Source organism: Geotrypetes seraphini, chromosome 9 (genome assembly GCF_902459505.1).
Source record: "Geotrypetes seraphini chromosome 9, aGeoSer1.1, whole genome shotgun sequence".
Taxonomy (NCBI): domain Eukaryota; kingdom Metazoa; phylum Chordata; class Amphibia; order Gymnophiona; family Dermophiidae; genus Geotrypetes; species Geotrypetes seraphini.
In genome coordinates, this window is record NC_047092.1 from 158,390,250 (window position 1) to 158,415,082 (window position 24,833).

Below are 24,833 nucleotides of genomic sequence, written 5' to 3' on the forward strand. Positions count from 1 at the left end.
CTTGAGATCGGTCGCTCAACAGGGGGAAATGTTCACTCCCTGGCATCTTGCCAAGCAACTTCATAAACAGGCAGCCTGAAAACTGTGAATATGCATCCTTTGGTAACCGGTCTGCTTTCAAGAAAGCTAATTTTGTCTTTCTTGTCTGAATCGTTGCTTCCTCCTGTTCCCTGTAAGATCAGGCAGACGAGTTCTTGATTTCTTTTGAAATATTAACTAGCTGCACACATGACATGCAAATTAGGGTGATGTGGAGTAGACCAGAACAGTTGCTATAACCGCTCAGAATTCAGAGAAGCATTCGTCGTGCCACCATCCAGGACAGCCTACAAAACTGAAACTCATACTGGATAATGGTAAGATGCCTATCAGTTACTTTTTTTATTCAGTATATTAAGTAGGACATGTTGTTACTGAAATGTTGAAGCTATACTATATAGGGGGGGGGGGGGGGAAAACTCCTCTAGGGAGGTAAAAAAGGATTAAAATATTCATGTGAGAATTTTTTTTTTTTAAACTTAGAGGCAACTTTATTCTGAGATTGCAAGCCATAGCTTTGAATTTGCAGTTTTTATCTGTGTTGCTGCCAGAATGGATTTCAGTGTTTGACAGTTCATTTTTTATGGATGGCAGAATTCTGCTGTGAGGCTGGACCGCTTTTGGTAATATAATGGAAATATATTTTTTTTCATTCTCTAGATATAACTTCATTTGCTTTAGGTAATCTGTAATAGTGGGTTTTTTTTAAAATGATTATTTAGGTCAGTTTGATATGTTCCTATTTAATGCAAACTTAAAAATATTTGGGCAGAATTTTGACTAGCTTGAACAATTGATTTTTTTAAAATTCTGTGAGTAAGATTTGAGAGGAACTTCCCCCAGACCACTCATTCATGCCACTGGTAAGGGCTTGGTGATCTGTGTAGCATCTTTTCATGCTGTACTGAAAGTGGTTTTGGTAACACAGAGCTTTTGCCTTGTGCCACGCCATTGCTTTGGAATATGTTAAAAAACAGCTCTAACTGTTGCCATGTGGCAGGCTCAAGATTTGCCTGTCCCCTTAAACATACTGAGTTTGGAAACTGAATGGCTACAAATGGTCACAGTTCAAAGTCATCCCAGGGTTAGATTCATTACGGACAATTCTGTAGCAGGGTGCTTATAATTTGGCACCTGGAGGGCAGTGGTAGGATCCTATTCTATAAAGGAACATAAGCACCTACCTTCCTTTGTAGAAGTGATTCCAATGGCATAGCAAAGGGAGTGTGTAGGGGGCGGTCCGCCCCAGGCGCGGTCTTCCTCGGGGCACCGGCACCCCTCCTCCACTGTGCCCCCCTTCCCACTCCTCCCCCTGCCGCGCGCCCCCCCCTTCCCGTATCTTTTTAATTTCAGCGTGAGCAGCGATGAATTTGCTGCCTGCGTCGGCTTCGGCTATATGTAGCCACCTGTGCTTACACCAGCTCTACCTAAATGTTAGACTTGGCAATATTAGGTTATGCTGATATTCTATAATGGAACCTTGGCACCTAGGTTCCTTTACCATGTGCTCTTGGAATGCCTGTATTGAGGTACCCAGATATAGAGTTTCCCCTTAAATGCCAAAGATAGACACCACCTTTATAGTATTCTATAAGGTATGCACATTAATGGATGTCCCTCCCAGACCCCACCTATACGTACACTCCCTTTGCAAATACACACTATGTAAGACAGGCATGTTATGTACAGAATAGTGCAAATTTTATGTAAAGATGCTTGTATGCACAAATGCACTTAAATTTACCAGCATCTTAAACATTTACATGAGTAGCATATGTTTGCCTGTTAGTACCTATTTTTAATAACTGTTCTCTCTATGATAATGTTTTCTGAAATGTGACAAAGCAATCTGGTGAAGTTCATAAAAAACTACTGCCTGTCACCTTTTCATCACCCAACAATCTCCCCTTCCCCCACCTTTCTCCTTTAGACTATCATTGAAACAGTGTTTCTGATCTACTTTATAGTAATTGGTCATGGAGGAGAGTGTAGTGTAATGGCTAGAGCTACAGTCTCAGCACTCTGAGGTGGTGGGTCCAATCCCCACACTGCTCCTTGTGACCCTGGGGCAAGTCACTTAATCCTCCACTGCTCCAGGTACATTAGATAGATTGTAAGCCCACTGGAACAGGTAGGGAAAATGCTTTGAGTGTGGTTGCAAAGCTACAAAAAGGCAGTATACAAATCCCTACCCCCCCCTATCTTCTGCTCATTCTATTCTAACTAAAAGAAGGGAATGTTAGCTTCCAAAATCAAGTCAAGAAAGTCAGTTAGTACAAAGAACCAATATACCGATGATACCATCTTTCAACAGTGAGGGCTGGGCTATAGAAGAATAGGGCAAAGAATGGAATAACCTTTTTGGGAATTGGTGTAAAATTTGTTGTTGTTTTTTTACTAAAAGCATTTGAGTAGAAAGTTTTAAATCATAAGTATGCATCATTTTATTTCTGGTTGTGGTGCGATGCTGCACTCCATTCAGATAAAACACTGGATAAATAAAGATTATTCTAATTCAGGAGCAGACATATTTTAAATAAAATGCAGTATCTTCTGGATTGTGCTGTTATCCATTTAAAATTTGGAAAAACATCCTTTAGGGCAGGGGTGTCCTTCCTCGAGGGCCACAATCCAGTCGGGTTTTCAGGATTTCCCCAATGAATATGCATGAAATCTATTTACATACAATGAAAACAGTGCATGTAAATAGATCTCACGCATATTCATTGGGGAAATCCTGAAAACCCGACTGGGTTGTGGCCCTTGAGGAGGGACTTTGACACCCGTGCTTTAGGGCGTAATTTTATAAAGCCTTTATCTTGGGTATGTGAAAAATGGATGTGTAAAATAGGTGTCTAAAATTACAAAAGAACACCTCACTGTTATGGGTTCAATCACAGGATGGCTGAAGCCTTGTACATCAAAATATGTATTAAACCATTTAGGTTCTCTTCACAGCCTCCTGTAAATAGATAATATATTGAGTTGCTGTTGTTTGACTTTCTATTTTCTTCAAATACAAAATAAATAAAGACTAAACAACAGTACGATTCATTTTCTTTATCCTTTATCCTTTTATTGCAGTGTCTCTAGCGTGCCCCGACGGGACCCGTTTCGCCCGAAAGGGCTTTTTCAAGGGTTCATGTGAGAGCTCATTTTCAGCATCCGTATTCTTTGGGGCTATAGCTCTAGCAATAAAAGGATAAGTAAAGAAAATTAATTCGTACTGTTTAGTCTTTTATTTATTTTGCATATGAAGAAATATAGAAAGTCAAACAACAGCAACTAAATACATTATATATTTACAGGAGGCTGTGAAGAGAACCTAAATGGTTTAATACATTTTTGATGTAAATGACATTGAAGGCTTCAGCCATCCTGTGATTGAACCCAGTGAGGTGTTCTTTTGTTGTGGTTGTTTCCAATTTACCTCACACTTCATCTTCAACATTCTTCTGGTATTGTCTAAAATTACTCCCCCCCCCACACACACATAAAAATATGCATGATAAGAATGTATACACTTCTACAGTATTCAGGAACAGATATGATAGAGGCCTATAAAATGCTGAGAGGACTGGGGAAATCTATGGCTCATTTCTTAGATAACTGCAAAAGACCAAGCACACAGCCTAAGGATGCTCCTTGATTCCAATCTATCACTCCCAATCCATATCTCTCAGGCGGTCTTTACCTCATTCTACTACCTGTGACAATTCTGAAAAATAAGGACCTACTTCTCAGAACCTGACTTCACCCGTCAACCATCTTTTCTTGACAAACCTCTTATTCCATTTTGCCCACCACGGACCCTTAGATCTGCTGACCAAAATCTACTATCTGTCCCCTCTATAAAGAAATTTTTTTACACCAGGAAAACCAACTTTTCTGTAGTAGCTCCTACTCTATGGAACGCCTTGCCATCCCATCTTCGTCAGGAAAAACTTATTGATAAATTCAAGACTAATCTGAAAACGTTCTTATTTCAAGACGCATTTTATTGCCCGTGACTCTTTCATCACCATTCACCCAACCGCTTTTAAGAAGCAACCTCTCTCCCTCTGTCCCTCCCCTCCCCTTCCCTTTCACATTCAAACCTTTTTTTTTTTCTCTTTCTTTCTTCTTCTCACCACTAATAATGTAACTCTCCCCCTCCTCCCTCGTTAACCTCACTTTCATGTTTGTCTTGTCTAATGTCCTTAATGTTCATTTCCCCTTTTATTCTTTTATTAATTTTATAATCTATAAACATAATTTTACTTATATTTTATCTTTTATTGAAAACCGGCTAGATACTCGTTGATGGTCAGTATATTAAAAATCAATAAAGTTGAAACTTTAAACACCCAACTATTCTATGCTTTTGTCCTCTCCCGCATGGACTACTGCAATGTACTGTTCAATGGTCTCTAAGCAAAGAACCTACACCATCCCCAACAGGTCCAAAACTCAGCAATCAAACTTCTGAAGAACTTCCATGTCCATGACCCTAGACCCCAGGCTCTTTCATCAACCCACTGGTTTAGGGATACCAGATATCCGGATTTCCCCAGACATTTCCTCCATGTTCAGATGGCTTTTCAAAACCCGGCACTTTGTCCGGGTTTTGAAAAGCTGTGTCGGGCAGAGAGGAAGACAGCGCATGTGCGTGAGTCATCACGTAGCGTCTGAGCATGTGCGTACTTCCTTCCTGCCCGACAAGGCAGCGGGGAGAGCTTGGAGGCAGGATTTGGGCAGGGATGGGCGTAACTAGGCGGGCCTGGGGACGTGGCTAGGGGGATCCGGATTTTCCAAAAGGAAAATCTGGCAACCCTACACTGGCTACCCATGGCCAAATGCACCATCTTTAAGGGCTTGATGCTAGTGTACAACTCTCTGCACAACATGGCGCCAGGCTACATGCCAACCAAATTCACTCCATACTGTGGCGGGACTGGGGGGTCCGTCAGCTTGGCGGGAGACCCAACCGCCGCCACGGTGCAAAGGATAGTGCGCCCTGGAGTGGTCACCAGAGGATGGCTGCTAGTACTGCAAAAAGGACACAGTTCACCAATGGCGCACAGTTCAAAATATTTATTTTGCCAGTTAATAGTTCACTGGAATTCCTTCAGCAAGGTATCTCTGATTAGCTTTTAACATAATTCAGAAATGTAGCCCCCACAGTGGTTTAAATCCAGAGGGAAAAAAAAACCCCCCCACAGCAAACAAGCTTGACAATTTATAGTGCAAAACCAAGGACTGTCACACCGCCAGTCCTTCCTTTTAAAGAAAACTCTATGGCACACAGTCTCAGGAGCTTTATATTTCTTTTTTTTTTTTTTTAAGTTCAATAATTTTTATTAAGTATTTTAAAGGATACAAGAATCATTTAAAGTACATAGAAACAAAATAAAGCTTTCTGTATATAAAATATATAAATCTATGTTTAACTGTATAGGAGCAAAGGCTCCAATTATTAAAAATGTATGTAAGGGATATATAAGATAAAGATGAGAGAGAGCAGTAAAGAAAAAGGAAAGAAAAATGAAAGAGAGAAGAGAGGAGAAGAAAAGGATAACAGGAGTGTCTAAGAAGATGAGCGTACATAGGAATCTAAGAATGACCATGGAGATTTGTTGTATTTCAAGTTCATGCAGGTTCGGAGTGTAACTCTCTTCTCATATGCATAGGATTCAAATCTATGATACATACTCAGAGAGTTCCACCAAAAGGTATAATCTAATAGCGAGGGTGATTTCCAATTTTTTAGAATGTGCATGAGAGCAGTCACCAACATGGTATCAATGAGTTTAGGTGGACAATTTGATTGTGTGAAACATGGGTGTTGAGAGCGAAGGATTACAATGTCTATAGAGATTTCTTCTGAGCAGTTAGTAATAGATTGTATGGTGTTCCAGACGTAGGTCCAAAAAGAGCGGACTAGAGTACAATGAAATAACATATGATCAAGAGTTCCTTCCTCTTTCAAACAGTTCCAGCAAACAGAGTCTTGCTTTAAGTTAGCTTTCCACATGCGAAGTGGGGTCCATATTGCCTGCCACATAAGGAAGTACATTGATTGTGATACTCTAGAAGATAAAAGCGGGCGATTTGTTGATGACCAGAAAAGCTCCCAATCAATGTCAGAAAGCGGAGTGGTAAGTATAGCGTCCCAGTGCTTCATAGAGTGAGGTGAAAAAGTGAAGGAGTGATCTCTTAAAATACTGTAGAAGGATGATATCGCTTTGCCTTTTAATAGAGACAGAGAAGACCAGTTATAAATAGTATTTTTGGAAGTCATATAGTCAAATCGTATATGCAAAGAAGGCAACACAAACAAAGGAGCTTTATATTTCTACCACTGGGTTTCAGGCTCAGCCCTGGGGGCTGCCCTAGATGTCTCCTGACCATTATACTTTCCTTGTGCCATTTCAGAATCATGGTGCACTTAATCAGTAACGCTTTCGGGGAAGGTTTCCTATAACTGCCTGCACCAAATACATTGCACTGACCAACTTCTATGCCTGGGTCAGAGCAGAGGGAACCAATCCTCCCATGTCATCAAGATGGACCTAATTGCGTCCCAAAGGTTCCCCTAGTATTATGGGTTTCAGTTTTATCAGGAACTCCCAGCACTAGAAATGGCTAACAAACACCAGCCCCAAACACTTTTAATCCCCTCCCCCTCCCTGGACAGAAATTAATTTGTCCTAGCTTCCAGGGATTGAATTCTTAGCACAAACTAACTCTCCACATTAATTTCATTTAAAGCACTTAAGCTGGACAGCCTGAATATTTATTCTTTAGTTTTAAGGACCATCTACTTTGATACAGTTTGTTTTATCACACTTTCACCTTAGGCACTACTCACACATATTTTCCATAGACTGCCCTCACAATCCATAATAGACTCACTCTCTGCCATGATCAGCTGAGCCAGCTGTGGCATAGGACCCCAACAACCCCAACATTCGCAGTCAACAGGAGGGATGCCCACTCCCTCCTGCCTAACACCCCTCGATTACCTGACACCCCACCCTGAACCCCTAACACCCCCAACACCCCACCCTGACACTTCCTGAACCCCCAAACACTTACCAACACCCCAGCAGCCTACCCTAACACCTTATGACACCCCAACACCCCCGTACCTTTAAAAGAAGACTGGCAAGAGGGATGCCCAGTCCCTTCTACTGGCAGGCTCGCCGCTTTCAAAATGGTGGATCTTCTCCTTCCTGGTGCATCCTGGGGGGGCACCAGGGAGGTACCTAACGCAATGATTGGCCCAGATACCTAAGGTCCATCCAAGGGAGTGGCCTTTGGTATCTGGCCAATCATAGTCAGGCCACTCCCAGTGCATCCTAGGATATACCAGAAAGGAGGCCTAAGGCCCTGATTGGCTCAGGTGCCTAAGGCCCATCCTATGGAAGAGACCTTAGGTATCTGGGCCAATCAGGGCCTTAGGCCTCTTCCCAGGGCATCCCAGGATGCACCAGGAAGAGAAGATCCACCATTTTGGAAGAAGCAAGCCTGCCAGCAGGAGGAACTGGGCATCCCTCTTGCCAGTCTTCTTTTAAAGGTACTGGGGAGGGGGGTCGGGATTGTTGGGGTTGGGGGTTGGGGTGTCAGGGTCTCAGGGGTCTCAGGGTGGGGTGGTGGGGTTTTGGGGGGGTTGGGGTATCAGGGTATCAGGGTATTTGGGAGTTTGGGAGTTTTGGGGAGTATTTTGGGGGTATATGGGGGTTTGGGAGTTTGGGGGTATTTGGGGTGTCAGGGGTATCGATGGTTCAAGGTAGGTTATCGGGGTATCAAGGAGGCTCAGCGACCAAAAGGAGTGGGCATCCCTCCTGCCATTGATGGGGGGGATTGAGAGGTGTTAGACAGGAGGGAGCCTTTGGATTCAGACAGGCATGATTTTCTAGCCGGTGCCTGTTGACATGGGGGGGTGGGAGAAATAAGACATTTTTCCTTTCAGGTATATGCGATTCTGCATAGGACGTCGGTTTGCAATTCTCAGCTGCTTCTTAGGTGGCTGCCGAGACTGGCATCCTAAACAGAATGAGGCCCAAAACGTCTTTCCAGAAAAAGTGCAGTCTAATTTTTGCAAGACGAACAATATTTGGTATTCAAAGTATGTATCTATGAAAAAATGGATGAAATGTCTTTAGCAGCAGACTGGCTAATTTACTGTCCATGGCTTTAAGCTAGAATCATTGGGACAGGGTGATCAAAGCCTCCAGGTGAGTATAAGCCCTCAGATAAATGAATCACTAATACCTCTGTGAAAATTGGAAAAGGATGCAATATCTGGAAAGCACTATATACTAATGCTCGAAGTATGAGAAACAAGGTCCTGAATCTAGAGGCTGTGATGGATGAGGTTGAGTTGGATTTAGTGGCAATCACAGAGAACCATGGACTGGGATATAGTTATACCGGGCTATAATCTGGTTAGGAAAGACAGGGTAGGAAGAAAAGGAGGGGAAGTGGCATTACATGCTGAAGATCATATTAAAGTCACACATTTGCAGGATCTACAGCGTAAGTAAGAGGCACTGTGGGCCAAACTGGAAAAAGGAAATGGAAAATATATTTATATTGGTGTGATATACAGGCCTCCTTCATAGAAGAAGTGAGTAGAAATTTAAATAGATATTCAGAATATAGGTGTAAAAGGGGAAATATTACTAATAGATGATTTTAACATGCCAAATGTTGATTGGAGTATTCTTATTGTAAGGTCTTCTAGAAGTAGGGAGATCCTGGATTCTCTACAAGATGAACTGTTGCAATTAGTTGGTAATGGAACCCATGTGGGATGGGACCATACTGGACTTGGTGCTTACAAATGGGGAAAGAACCTAAGAATAGTCTTACTGGGTCAGATCAATGGCCAATCAAGCCTAGTAGCCCGTTCTCACAGTGGCCAATCCAGGTCACTAGTACCTGACCAAAACCCAAGGTGTAGCAATATTCCATGCTACCAATCCAGGGCAAGCAGTAGCTTCCCTCATGTCTTGCTCAATAACAGACTATGGACTTTTCCTTCAGGAACTTGTTCAAACCTTTCTTAAAACCAGCTACGCTATCCACTCATACCACATCCTCTGGCAATGCGTTCCAGAGCTTAACTATTCTGCGTGATCACTGCATGGTGTGGTTTAAGACAGGTGTAGAGAGGGTTCATTCAAAAGTAAAGGTTCTAGACTTTACAATAATTAACTTTGTTCAGATGGGGGATTATATCAAGGAATTGTTGTCTGGATGGGAACATCTGGAAGAAGTAGGAAAGCAATGGGCAAAACTGAAAGGAGCTATTGAAAGGGCAACATACCATTTCATAAGGAAAGTAAGCATAAGTAAGAGGGAAAGTAGGCCGCTTTGGTTCTCAAAAGTAGTAGCTAAGAAGGTAAAGAAAAGAGGTTAGATTTCATAGACTACACAAGATTGCAGAAAGAGGAACACAGGCTAAAATATCTGGAAAAGTTAAGAGAGGCTGGTCAAGTAGTCAGGAAAATAAAGATGCAAATGGAAGAAAAAACAGCTGACATGGTAAAATCGGGGAACAAGACATTTTTAGATATATTAGTGATAGGAAGAATTGCAAAAGTGGCATTGTGAGACTCAAAGGTGAAGGGAAGGAATATGTAGAAGCTGATAAAGATAAGGTTGAATTACTCAATAAATATTTCTGTTCTGTGTTCACAGCTGAAGCGGCAGGAAAGGTACCGCAGAAGATAAACGCAAATAGGGATGGAGGTGAGGTAGACCCTGATCGATTTTCAGAGGATTGTGCTCGTGAGGAGCTAGCTAAACTAAAGATGGACAAAGCGATGGGGCCGGATGGTGTACATCAAAGGGGACTGAAGGAACAGGGAAGTTCTGGCCGGTCCATTGTTTGACCTTCTCAATGCTTCTCTAGAATCAAAAGTGGTACCAGAGGATTGGAGAAGGGTGGATAGAGTCCCCCTAAACAAAAGTGGAAGTAAGGAAGAAGTAGGGAACTATAGGTCGGTAAGTCTGACTTCTATGATAGCTAAATTAATGGAAATGCTTTTTAAAACAGAGAATAGTGATATTTCTGGAATCCAGTGGATTACAGCATCTAAGGGATCATGGATTCACTAGAGGTAGGCCAATTTCTTTGACTGAGTGACCAGAGAATTGGAAAGAGGGAGTGCGCTAGATGTGGTATATTTAGATATTAGCATGGGCGTCTAATAAATAAACTGAGTGCCCTTGAGATGTGCCCCAAATTGATGGAATGGGTAGGAACTGGTTGAGTGGCAGGCGACAGAGGGTAATGGTCAATGGAGATGTTTATGGTTATGTTTATTAAAATTTGATATACCATCAAAGCTTACAACAGTTCTCAGTAGTTTACGATAAAAACATAAAATAAATAGAAAGGGAACTCCATAAAAATATAGGACAGACCTAAGAGCAAACACTTACACACATACACACTCACATACTCTGAGGAAAGGGATACTACCAGTGGTGTGCCTCAAGGTTTGGGTCTTGGGCCTGTTCTTTTAACACTTTTGTAAGTGATATTGCTGATGGGCTGTCAGGCAATATTTGCCTTTTTGCGGGTGATAACAAAATCTGCAATAGAATAGTCACCCCTGCTGGTGTGAACAACATGAGAAAGGACCTAGCAAAGCTTGAAGAATGATCTGGAATTTGGCATGAAATGCAAGGTCATGCATCTGGGCTTCAAAAAACCAAGGAAATGGTGCAGTTTAGGGGGGTGAAGAACTTTAGTGCATGAAAGAGAAACGAGAACTTGGGTGTGAAAGTATGTGATGATCTGAAGGTGGCTAAACAAGTTGAAAAAGAAACGGCAAAAGCTAGAAGGATGCTAGGGTGCACAGGGAGAGGTATGGCCAGTAGGAAAAAGGAGGTATTGATGCCCTTGTTTAAGACTCTTATGAGGTCTCATTTAGAATACTGTGTACAATTCTGGAGACCTCACCTTCAAAAAGATATAACCGGATGAAGTTGGTCCAGAGGAAGGCTACTAAAATGGTCAGTGGTCTTCATCATAAGGTGCATGGGGAAAGAATTAAATATCTCAATATGTATACTATGGAGGAAAGGCGGGAGAGGGGAGATATGATAGAAACATTTAAATACCTCCATGGCATAAATGTGCCTGAAGGGAGTCTCTTTCATTTGAATGGAAGCTTCAGAATGAGAGGCCATAGGATGTAGTTTAGAAGTGATACACTCAGGAGTAATCTAAGGAAGTACTTTTTTACAGAAAGAGTGGTAAATGCATGGAATAGTCTCCCGGTAGAGGTGGTGGAGCCAAAGATCATATCTGAGTTCAAGAAGGTGTCAGACAGGTACGTAGGATCTCTTGGGGAGAGATGAAGATAGTGAATGCTATAGATGGGCAAACTGGATGGGCCATTTGGCCTTTATCTGCCACATGCTTCTATGTTTCTAATAGGATGCCAAAATGCCTTGTGGGGAACATAGATTGTGTTAAGGAAGCAGACCTTGCAGAGCTAAAGGTGATGGATAAGAATTTCTCCCATTCTCCCTCCTGGAAAGAGTAGTTTAGATCTGTTTCCCAACATTTTTTTCAAACCTTGCAATTTGCAAGGTTTAAGTAATTTTAAGAGTGGGAAACAGTAAAGCCTAAAGAAATAAATTTTCTACTCGCTAGAATATTCTAAACTAAAGCTTAACTTTGTGTACCGAGTCATCATTCTGAGAAAGCTCGACTCGGCTTACAGCAATTAAATAAGCAGGGAATGATTTACAAATGATAAATATAAGATAATAGCAAAATTTCAAAAGAATTAATTTTCAAAATGTTTGGCAAATAGAGTAGTTTTTAAAGATTTATGGAAAAATGAACTGAAACTCCTTAAAAAAAAGGGGGAGATCATTCCAGAGTTGAGAGAGTTTAAAGACCAAAGATTGACTGAAGATCTTGACTCTTTTAATCCCTTTTTTTAGAAGGAAGGGAGAGTTTAAATTGTTGGATACCTTTTGCAAAGGAGAATCGGTAATTTTTGTGGAAGATAATTTCAGAGTGGATAGTGCAGTATATCCCTTAAATTCTATATATGGCGCCTAAGGTTGTGTTTGTGCTCATTGGTGTGCCTAGCCAGTGTGCGCACAAAACTTAATTGAATAATTGGTGGCAATAATTGGCAATTAGAACCTCATAACTGATGCTAACTGTCGGTAATTAAAAAGTTATGCTCACAACTTGGAAAGCTCAATTCTATAAAAACGTATATGCCAGTTACAGTATACAAATTTGAAAAGGTGGCATAGCTGAGGTGGATTGCTTTCATTCCGTAAAGTTATGTGGGAGACTGGGCATCAAAATAGCAGATGATGTTTAATGTGAGCAAGTGCAAAGTGATGCATGTGGGAAAGAGGAACCCAAACGAAAGCTAAGTGATGCTGGGTTCTAAGTTTGGAATCACTGCCCAAGAAAAGGATCTAGGTGTCATCATTGAGGACCTATTGAAAACCTCAGCTCAATGTGCAACAGTGGCTAAGAAAGCAAATAGAATGTTATGAATTATCAAGAAAGGAATGGAAAACAAAGGTGAAAAGGGGAGTGTATGGCACAGTGGTTAGAGCTACAACCTCAGCACCCTGAGGTTGTGGGTTCAAATCCCATGCTGCTCCTTGTGACCCTGGGCAAGTCACTTAATCCCCCATTACCCCAGGTACATTAGATAGAGTGTGAGCCCACCAGGACAGATAGGGAAAAATACTTGAGTACCTGAATGTAAAACCACTTAGGTTATAAGTAGTATATAAATTATTGAATAAACTTGGAAACTTAGGTTATAAGTAGTATATAAATGCTAAAATAAACAATAATGCCCTTGTATGCTCTATTGCAGTGGTTCCACACCCTGTCCTGGAGGATCACCAGCCAATCTGGTTTTCAGGATAGCCCTAATGAATATGCATGGAGCAGATTTGCATGCCTTTTACCTCCATTATATGCAAATCACTCTCATGCATATTCATTAGGGTTATCCCAAAAACCCGACTGGCTGTGGTGGTCCTCTAGGACAGGGTTGGGAAACACTGCTCTATTGTACAGCCGCACCTTGAATACTGTGTGCAGTTCTGGTTGTTGTATCTCAAAAATGATATAGCAGTTAGAAAAGGTATAGAGAAGGGCTCTGAAAACGATAAAAGGGGTGGGACAACTTCCCTATGAGGAAAGGCTAAAATGGCTAGGTGTCTTCAGCTTGGAGAAGAGATAGCTCAGGGGGGATATGACAGACATCTATAAAATAATGAGTAGATTGGAAAGGGTAGATGTGAATCACTTGTTCACTCTTTTCAAAACTGCTAGGACTAGAGGGCATGCGATGAAACTACTAAGTAGTAGATTTAAAATAAACCAGATAAAATATTTCTTCACATAACGTGTAATTAAACTCTGGAATTCATAGCTGGAGAATGTGGTATAATCCAGTGGTTCCCAACCCTGTCCTGGAGGACCACCAGGCCAATCAGGTTTTCAGGCTAGCCCTAATGAATATGCATGAGAGAGATTTGCATATAATGGAAGTGACAGGCATGCAAATCTGTTTCATGCATATTCATTAGGGCTATCCTGAAAACCCGATTGGCCTGGTGGTCCTCCAGGACAGGGTTGGGAACCACCGGTATAATCAGTTAGCTTAGCAGGTTTTAAAAAAGGTTTGGATAATTTTCTAAAAGAGAAGTCCATAGGCCATTATTGAGATGGCTTTGGGAAATCCACTGCTTATTCCTAGGATAAGCAGCATAAAATCTGTTTTACTACTTGGGATCCAGCTAGGTACTTGGGACCTGGGTTGGCTACTGTTGGAAATAGGATACTGGGCCTGATGGACCTTTGGTATGTCCCAGTATGACAATTCTTATGTTCTTATGATATAGGATATGTCCAAAGCAACAGAACCAAAAGAAGGGAGGTCCAACCTCGTCTGCAGTGAAAAAACCAGCCAGGAACAAACAAACCAAAACTGCAGATATGTACAACGATGTAGGCAAATTTTATTGTGACAAGCAAACTATATATTAAAACCTTTTTACCAAACAGAGGACCCAACACGGTCCGTGTTTCGGACAACCTTCATCAGGGGTCCTATTAGGTACAGATATAACATAAAACACAATATTAAAAATACAATAATATAAACAGTTGTAATAATAATAAAAAATGAAAAGTTAATAAATAATAAGAATAAGACAACAAGATGATCAATTTGACCATAGACTATAATATTAAGAAATTAAAAGCATGAGGACAAATATATGTTTTAAAAGGTGATAAGTATGCATGCAATATCAATAGAAATGCGTCAGAAAAGACAGAATTGATAATAAATGACTGCTAGTGTTAAATATGAACGAACTGTGATGGAACATAAGCCATTAAGGTAGTGCAAAGAAAAGAAAGAAAAAGAAAAAAAGAAGGAGAACCAGTGTTATGATAATACATAAATAATAGCATCAAATTTAAATAATGAAGGAAAATATGAGCAACAAAATGGAGAAAGAGAAAAAAGAAAAACGAATGAATGTAAAAATACATACCATGGTAGATAAAGGAAAAAACATATGTCACAACAAATATTGAAAAAGATAATATAAAACCAAACTATCATAAAGCAGAGGAAGAGAAAAATGAGAAGGAAAAAAGAAGAAACCAATTAGTGTATAGAGTTAAGAACAGCAAACCCAACAAAAAGAAAAAACAGAGGTCCAACCGTCTGCAGTAAAAAACAATCCAGAACAAACAAAGCAAAAAACTGCAGACTTTGTACACGATGCAGGCAGACTTTATTTATAACGAGTAAATCATTAGATTAAAAACCTTTTACCAGGCGAGGGACCCAACACGGTCCGTGTTTCGTATAATCTTCATCAGGGGTCCAATGAGCGACACGCTGAGGAAATTCGAAACGCTGGTGACTCGGCAGCATTTTCAGCGTGTCACCAGCGTTTCGAATTTCCTCAGCGTGTCGCTCATTGGACCCCTGATGAAGATTATACGAAACACGGACCGTGTTGGGTCCCTCGCCTGGTAAAAGGTTTTTAATCTAATGATTTACTCGTTATAAATAAAGTCTGCCTGCATCGTGTACAAAGTCTGCAGTTTTTTGCTTTGTTTGTTCTAGAGTTAAGAACAGTCACAACATGCACCAAATTTTAAAAAATATAGTTAACATATTGAATCATCACATAAATAGCCATCACATATAAAACCCTTACAATAAAACCCCATAGGATATGTCCAATGCACGCACAACTTAGGCGTTGGCATTAAGGCCTGGTTTAGCTGGTGCTAAGCACGATTCTATAAAAGGTACATGCTAAGCACCATTCTAACTAGCATAGAATTTTTAGGTGCCCTATGTAAAATATGGCCCTATGTTATTATTTCCTTCTGCCACTTAAAAAGAGCCCTGGAAATACCTCGGCTCTATGTGGCTACACTAGTTCTTGATAATACTGTGATTCTGTTGTCCAACGAATGTAAATACCTGGTTGTTATCTTGGATTCTACCTTATCTTTTAAATTGCAGATAAGAGTAGTATTATCTAAATTTTGTTTTAAACTTCATCTGCTTCGAAAGTTAAGACTTTCTGTTTGTAGAGGACTTTCGTACAGTTAAAAGTGCAATATTGATCCCTACACTTGATTACTGCAATGTTCTTTACTTTGGTTTACAGAAGTATGCACTTTGGACATTAGAACTGGTATAAAATGCTGTTGTGTGATTGATCATGGGGGCTTCAAAATTTGATCGTATTATACCCATTTTAGTGCGTCTTCACTGGTTACCTACATCTACTCAAATTGATTTTCAGGCACTTTGATTTATACGCTGTGGCATACCAAGAAGCCGGTAGTAACTTTCAGTTATACATGCTGTACAACTAAGTCTAAGCCGGCCCACGTCCCACCCAACTCCCACCCTCGACATTCCTCCTGAAACGCCCCGTTTAGCTTTGGTTGTTCAGCGGCACGATGAAGGCCTAGGTCATTTAGAAATATGTCCAAAACCCGTTTTAATTATTGGCACTTGGACGTATTTTGACAATGTTCGTCCAAGTGCCGACTTAGGCCGGTTTTTGGATGTTTTTCTCTTTCGATTATGAGCCCCATAGTTTCTACTGGTAAACTGGGCAAGTCTCTTTTCTTTAAATTAACTGAGCTATGGAATAATATCCCTTTGTACTTGAGAGAATTAGACTCTCTTCAAATCTTCTGTAAACACTTAAAAACTTGGTTATTCACCAAACTGTAAATTTTTTCCTCGTTACTGTCTCTTCCCTAACACTTCTTACTATAAACAGAGTCGAACTTTATTTTTATAAAGATGATATGGCCTATAAATTCAAGCTTTAGTTTAGTTCATAGATGCCAAGGTGAGTTTGTAAATTGCCGTCACATAACAGGTACCATTCCAGCTTTCATTCTGACCTTTTGCTCCTTCTTACCCAAGTGGACAAACACAACAGCCCCGTTGTCCTAGCTTCATTTGAATTTTGCACAATCTCTTACAAATAGAAGACTGAGAGCCTTGCTTAAAAGAGGAAATCAGCCCGCAGATTAGAAACTTGATAGCCACACTTCATCTCATCGTGGCACAGCTAATAATGGCATTCTGCAATACTTAATGCCACACTTTAACTGAGTAGGAACATTAGCCTTCATATTAATTTTAAACAATACCTCTGAAGTTTCAAGTTTAGTTTCAAGTTTATTTAAAAAAAAAATTTGAATCGCTTAATCAGGTTTCTAAGCGGTGTATAATATAAAATTTACATAAAAACATATTAAAAATCGGGATACTAGATAAAATCTAAAACACTTAATAAGATATATAGACCAACTTCAAACAATAGGAAAAGAGGGGAAGAACTACAATCGTAAAAGAAAAGTGAAACAAAAAAGGAAAACACAGTGGGTTAGGGTAAAAAGTAATAATTTTAAGTTTTTTGTCCTTAAGAGGACAGTTGTTGTCCAAAGGCATCCTGGAACAAGAATGTTTTTAATTTTGCTTTGAATTGTTTTATTTCGGATTCATTGCGCAAATAGTTAGGCAGCAAATTCCAGAGAGTAGGGGCAGTGACAGCAAAATTATTGGAACGCAATGTATTGATTAATTTTAAAGAAGGTATGACGAGAAGATTTTGAGACATTGAACGAAGCGATTTTTAAGTATTATAAGGAATTAAAAGTCTATTAATGAACTCTGGTTGATTATTTAATCTTGTTGTAAATGTTAAAAGTAAGATTTTGTAACTAATTCTATGTTCGACTGAACATTGTGAAATTATCTAGAAGATGGTACTGAGCTGCATTTTCTTTCATCTATATATATAAAATCGGAGGTATGTGTGTGTGTATGTGCCGCGATCACGCAAAAACGGCTTGACCGATTTGAACGAAACTTGGTATGCAGATCCCTCACTACCTGGGGTGATATGTTCTGGGGGGTCTCGCGGCCCACCTGCACACGTGGGCAGAGCTACAAACAGAAAATCAGATTTCACCCATTCATGTCAATGGAAAAAATGTAAAAAGCTGCCATTCTCACAGTAATTCAAAAACGGCTTGACCGATTTGACCGAAACTTGGTATGCTGATCCCTCACTACCTGGGGTGATATGTTCTGGGGGTCTCGCGGCCCACAACTCTATGTTGCTTGCTCAAGGGTGGGTTCACCCAAGAATTTATATGTTCTTGCTTCTGGAGGTGAAACTAAAAATGTTGTTTATAATCAAGTTTTGCGTTAGTTGTATTGTATTCATTTTGTCAAATATTTCACATTATAATTTGAATATATGTGTGTGTGTGTATGTATGTATGTTCCAGCATAACTCTTCAATGCATGGACAGATTTCAACCAAACTTGACATACACATTACTTACTATCTGAGGACAAACACTGTGGGGGTGGGAAGGGGGGGATATGTAAAAATGATTGAAAATGACAGATTTTAGTATATACCCCATAGTGTTTTCGGGCACACAGATGAATACTCAGCATAACTCTGAAACGCATGGAGAGATTTCAACCAAACTTGGTACACATATGACTTACTATCTGGGGGAAAATATTGTGCAGGTGGGACGGGGTAAAATACTGTGGGGGTGGGAAGGGGGTGATATGTTAAAATTATCAAAAGCGACAGATATTAATGTCCAACCCATAGTTTTCGGGCTCGCAGAGATGAATACCGACACTCCCGATGCCGTTTAAGTCTAAGTTCAGCCCCATAGAGAGGGACATTCCTTTGGGACATGTGGAGGGTAGGGGGTTGGGACATGGGGATGGGGCATATGGGACATGTGGGGTGGGTAACATGGGGGGTGGGACATGTGGGACATAGTGGGGTGGGACATGTAGGGGGCTGGACATTTTGGGATACATAAATATCCGGGCAACGCCAGGTAATCAGCTATAGTATATATTTTTGGAAGATGGGGAGGGAGGGGGGGTCGGGTCTTTTTTAACCTGGTGTACTTTCCTCCAGTCTGAGCTTCCAATCCACTTGGGACCTTCTTTAGCCCTGTTCCATAATTAGTTATGATTTGAAAGGCTATGTGTGTGGAGGGGAGAGAGATAAAGATCACAGGGCTTGCTGTCTCAAAATATTAGCTATATCCCTTGAGTGACTACCCTTCTCCTCCCTCAACCATTTTGTGACATCCCTTGGTGTGGGCCTGATTTTTACAATCCTCAGCCCCTGCTGCCTAATCGTAGAAGGCGGGTCTGGGCATCTCATGTCAGTTCTTTTACTTGGCATCACTCTTTTTAAAAAATCTTATTGTGGATTAACAATAATTCAGTTTTATGTTCCAACAAGTGATGCATATAAAGAAGTGGTCCAGATTTATGATTAAGTTCAAGCTGAATTTGATAGAACATGATGCACTACTTGTCCCACGCTGTTGCTTGTATCCCTGGGCAAGTCACTCGATCCTCCACTGCCCCAGGTGCATTAGATAGATCGTGAGCCCCCTGGGCCAGATAGGGAAAATGCTTGAGTACCTGATTGTAAACCGCAGAGATACATTTGATAGGAAGTATATAAATACCTAAAATAAACTGAAATGCTAAAGCTGATAATGAAAATGCCAAAGTTGGTAAAGATAATGCAGCCTTTGTGGTCTTTGGATAAGAAACGAAACAGGAGATCAGCTTATCAACTTTTGTAAAACCAACAACCTATTCATTGCAAATATTTTCTTCTTTCAGTCGAAGGGATGCTTATACAGTAGACTCTCAGTTAACCGGCACCCAAGGGGATTGATAGATGCCGGATAAATAGAAACCTAGAAACATGACGGCAGATAAAGGCCAAATGGCCCCATCTAGTCTGCCCATCCATAGTAACCATACTATAAACCCTATGCCATAGTAATGCCACCTTTTAAAAGCACTGAAAAAGGTGCCAAAGCGTCACCTGACAAATGAGTCCAGTTATGGAACTTCTGCTACCGCTTAGGTAATCCTGATGACACAGTACACAGAATGGACCAATCAGTGAGCTGAATTTGTATCTTTCATGAGAGCAGGTACCTCACTTGTAAATTAAGGTCAAGCTATTTGGAACTCAGTGCCACCTTGACACATGATTGCCTCAGGCTGATCAGAAAGGTACCGACAAAGGGCTAGATTCACTAAGTAAACTTATTTTAGATCGGCCAACCCAGTCGTTGTTGTTGTTTTTTTGATTGTGTACCGATTGGTTTGCGAGCCCTTTGTGACCCAATTTCCCTCTGACCCAATTCACTAACCTCTGTCCCGATCCACGCATGCAAATGAGGAGGAACGGCATTCAAATGCATACAGGAAGCGATTCACTAAAATAAAAAAAAAAAACAACAACACCGACTGGGTTGGCCGATCTAAAATAAGTGACTGCTGAGGACCAGTTTCTGAGGTCCTTTCTCACTGCCCTGCCTTCTGCCGCCCTGCTCTCTGCCCTGCTTCTCTGGCCTTGATCTGCTGCCCTGTCTCAGCCCCAATCTGCTCTCTGTCCAAATCTCCTGCCCTGTCTTAGCCCTGATCTCCTGCCTGCCCCGATCTTGTGCTCTGCCCCGAATCTCTCCTGCCTGCCGCCCTGCTTTCGCCCCAAATCTCTCCTGCCGCCCTGACTCTCCTGCCCTTCCCTGCACTACGAGCCCATGGTTTTAACCCCCGGGTTTAAAATGAGTTAAAACCACAAGCTCGCTGGGCTAGTAAAAGTTTTTTTTAAAATGTTGCGGCTCTTAGACGCATGTGCAGATCATCTACAGATGGTCTGCGCATGCGTCAGGATCGCTCACTAGCGATCCGTGCGGTTGGAGGAGGGCGTTCCTCTGATCACCCTCATTTTAATTTTTTTCTTTTGTAAATTGGTCGGGCCTGTACGGATCGGCACACAAAGGAGGTCCGTGAATCTAGCCCAAAGTGAAATCTCTCAGGCAGATACCATGGAGAGAAGAAAGAGAATGGGGGTAGATTCTGTAGCATGCACCACTTCTAAGAATATGGTGGGTATCATAAAAATGCAGACAAGTCTGTCTCCTGGTTCAGGCCATGTGAGTGCGAAGTATTTAAAGAACAAAATCTGCTTTTGTTGCTTATGAATTAAAATCCAAAGAAAAATTGCTTCCTCACAGTGAACATTCAAGGTTTCAATAATAAAGAAATGCAAATCTCCTCTGGAATGCTATTTTACTTCTTAGTGGCTACCAAAGGGGATTCTAGACTAGATTGCCTCATGAAACTGATTGGCTGGTCTGCACATTGCAATCATAGAAATTACATTTTGGCACTTTTTGTTCCATTCCTTCTAAATCTCCATTGTGTTGAAAACCGGTGCCACTGTATGCGTGTCACAGTATAATACACTGGAAAAGCCTTCAGCCCTTTGATAGATATTTAGGCATTTTTGATTGATTTTTGAACTATTAGATGCGAGGCATTCTTTCTGCTTTCATTGTTAGAAACATAGAAATATGATGGCAAATAAAGGCCAAATGGCCCATCTAGTCTGCCCAACTGCAGTAACCATTATCTCCTCCTCTCCCTATTGGCTAAGGCTCTTAACATTTGCATCTCTTCTTCCTATAGGCTAAGGCTCTTTACAGCTGCATTGTGATGTCATAGAACTTTATGGTTATAGAAACATTGTAACATGATGGTAAATAAAGGCCAAATGGCCCATCAGGTCTGCCCATCCACAGTAACCGTTATCTCTTTCTCTCTCCAAGAGATCCCACGTGCCTATCCCAGGCCCTCTTGAATTCAGACACAGTCTCTGTCTCCAACACCAATTCCGGGAGACTGTTCCACGCATCTACCACCCTATTTCCTTAGATTACTCCGGAGCCTATCACCTCTTAACTTCATCCTATGCCCCCTCATTCCAGAGTTTCCTTTCAAACGAAAGAGACTCGACTCATGCACATTTACATTACATAGGTATTTAAACATCTCTATCATTTCTCCCCTCTCCCGCATTATCATCTTTGCACCGGAAAGATGCCTTTGATACAAGAACAGTCAAGTCCACTTGAGACAGCATTCTTAGCAAAACTCAGAACATGTCAGGGCAGAAATCTTGAGGCAGATAGCTTTCTAGCAATCTCAGACTGGGACCCATTCAGATAAGTTCCATTTTGGCAGTCTTTATATTGAAATGGGATTTTGTTTGATTGTTTATATTAAAATTAGCATGCCATGTATACTGTATAACCTCAGGAATGCACATTCGTTCGTATGCATTTGCTCCCAAACCGGTTTATTCCTTCCAGAGGGGAGACGTGGTTTTTGAGCCTAAGCTGCAGTTGCTGTATGATTAACAAATGCGATTATAGAGAGAAAAATACAGTGAAAACCTGAAGTGGCTTCAGCTCCTGAGGACGCCTGTGTGGCGAAACGCAAGATTGTGTTGGGCCGGCTTGAACATTTTGTCAATTGTTATTCAAGAGAGAACAAGATCCTTATCATGAAAACAGAAGTTTAATCAGTGAAGCACCAGTTTGGCAAGGACATTTTAAATAAAGCACTGGACAATGTGGAACTGATTATCCAGGTTTTCGGGGCAACAAGGGCATTTGCCTGGGTTGTCTGTTGAAATAGGTGTTTGTTATAAGTCAGAGGGTGGTATATTCAATATATTTATAATATGTATGAAAAAAGTAAGGTTGATTAATAAATTATTAATGTTGTGTGCATATATGTATTAGTTTTTCTCTTCTAAAGGTATGTTATGTGGTTAAACAAAGAATACACATGAGACCTATTTGCATACAAGTGCATGCAAACAGGTCTTAGGTCTATTCATTGGGGACATCCTGAAAACTCAACTAGGTTGCGGTCCTTGAGAATCAAGGTTGCCCACTCCTGGGTTCGAGGTTATGGTCCTTGCTCATGAGCTGTTTTCTTAGAGACACAAAATGAAGCAAGATGAGCAATCTGTTTCTAAAAGCTGCAGTGCATTCCTGTATACCTTTCTTCAAACCAATTAAGAATATTTGAATCAAATTCACAATATTCCAAATGACTCCGTAAATATTCTGTTTTCATATGAACAATTTCAGGTCATATCATTAAATTGCAATAACTGATTTCTTGTGAATTTTGCAATTTCTAGGATGGAAACAATACAGAAGATTCCTGTGTGAAAGTGGACCAACTACTTGAAAAATATTACCTGTCCATCTTATATACTTTCGAGTTCATTCTTGGGATGGCTGGCAACAGCATTGTGATTTGTGGCTATATCTTCTGCATGAAAAAGTGGTCAACTGGCAACATCTATCTTTTCAACCTATGCTTGTCAGATCTTGCTTTCCTTTGCACACTGCCAATGTTGGTAGAGAGTTATAGCCATGAACACTGGATATATGGGGATATCATGTGCAAGGCCAACCGATACCTTCTCCATGCAAATCTATACACGAGCATCCTCTTTCTCACCTTCATCAGCATTGATCGATACATGCTCATTAAGCATCCTTTCAAAGAACACCTTCTGCAGAAGAAACATCTAGCTATTATAATCTCAGTTGCCATATGGATCATAGTCACCATCGAAATACTCCCTATTCTTACCTTCATTGGACCTAACAACACTCACAACGATGGCAAATGTGGCAACTATGCAGGTTCTGGCAATCCATACCAAAGCTTGGCCTTCAGTTTGTGTCTTACTTTCCTAGGGTTTCTCATTCCCATGTGTGTCATGTGTTTCTTTTACATGAAAATGGTCATTGTTCTTCGGAAAAGGAATGAACAGCTCACCACTACTGTTCCCCTGGAAAAACCTCTTATGCTAGTCATCCTTGCAATGATTATTTTCTCATGTCTTTTCACACCGTACCATATCATGCGAAATGTCAGGATCGCATCCCGCATGGAATCGTGGAAAACATCCGAATGTACAAAAATCATCATAAACTCGGTCTATATTATCTCCAGGCCTCTGGCATTCATGAACAGCGTGATCAACCCAGTTTTCTACTTTTTAATGGGCGATAATTTCAGAGAAATGCTGATAACCAAAGTAAGGCAAGCATCAAAGACAATGAAAGCCTACTGCATATGACCCAACAAGGTAGACTCTGACCTTGGGAAACAGTGGTATATCTGTCTTAAATTAAACACCCAGGAATAATACAGTCTGTCATGCTTTATTGCATTGACCTGTTGGTTTTGTGTATTCAGCTTTATTACTGGCAGGACTAGTAGTTTAAGGTTATTTACTTTACTTCATGCCTGGGACCAAATTGCAAAGCATGTTTTCTTAAGTAATCCTTACTCAATATTAATATGGCAAAGGTCAATATGTGGAAGCTATATATTAGTCTATTTTATTTCATGTAAATTTGCTATAGCAATGTAAATACTAGAACGCAGCACAGTTGTCTTTAATCTGACCATCCTCCGAGTCTTGTAGACGTAAAGTACATTCTATACTATTGTTGCATCTGGTAAACAGAGAATGTTCCTTTAAAAAAAAAAAAACCCTTTGTTGAAATGACTAATATAGATGTAATAGATGTAAATCACCATGAAGTGGGGTGGTTGTTTTGTTCTTATTTCTTTACTCCATATAGCATGTTCGAGCAGGTTCAGTCCAGTTGTTGATTACACATTTTATTCTTCCAATCATTTGCTGATTGTTTTACCTTTTTTTTTTTTTTAATAGATGTTAGGATGTATTGGAGTATTAATTGTCTTGGTACCAGGTCAAAATAGACCTGACAAATCAGCCTGAACAAAAAGTAGCCCCCTCCCCCCAAAACAAAATAAATGATGAAAAAAAAAAAAGCTCCTGACAATATAGCCTCTGACAAATAAGTGTCCCTGACAAAAGGGTCCACCCCTGTTTGTTTTACCTATGCTGCTGATGGTTTGTTTCACTGATGCTGCTGTGAGCTGAGGTACTTGCTTAGGACCATTCTCAGGGAGAAGCAACATCTCTCTCCTTCTCCCCACCTCAAATCCAGTGTGTCTCCCTCCTTCCAGACTGTAGACGGGAAGAAACAGAGACTAGAATAGAGGAGAGATGCTGGACCCACAAATGGAAAGAGGGAGTTGTGCCAGAGCTCAGGAGGAGGGCAGGGGTTAGAGATGTGGGAGGAAGGGAAAAGAGAGGGGAGAAACAGGGCACAGACAAGAGATGCGGGGCATGAACAGAGACACAGGGAAATGCTGGAAAAGGGGTAGATAGGGACTCTAAGATGGTAGATGCTGAACAGGACAGGAGAGATGCTAGACAGGACAGATAAGAATGCAGATACTGTATATAGAGAGAAGTAA

General features: G+C 40.8%; 1 protein-coding gene across 1 annotated transcript; it reads left to right on the forward strand.

Annotated features, from left to right (window-relative positions):
• The first annotated feature begins 299 nt into the window (after window positions 1-299).
• On the forward strand, window positions 300-24,041 carry SUCNR1 (succinate receptor 1). Its single transcript, XM_033959149.1, has 2 exons — window positions 300-356; window positions 22,663-24,041. Exons 1-2 carry the CDS (start codon window positions 354-356, stop codon window positions 23,614-23,616), a joined length of 957 nt encoding a protein of 318 aa, XP_033815040.1. The 5' UTR covers window positions 300-353; the 3' UTR covers window positions 23,617-24,041.
• Window positions 24,042-24,833: the final 792 nt, after the last annotated feature.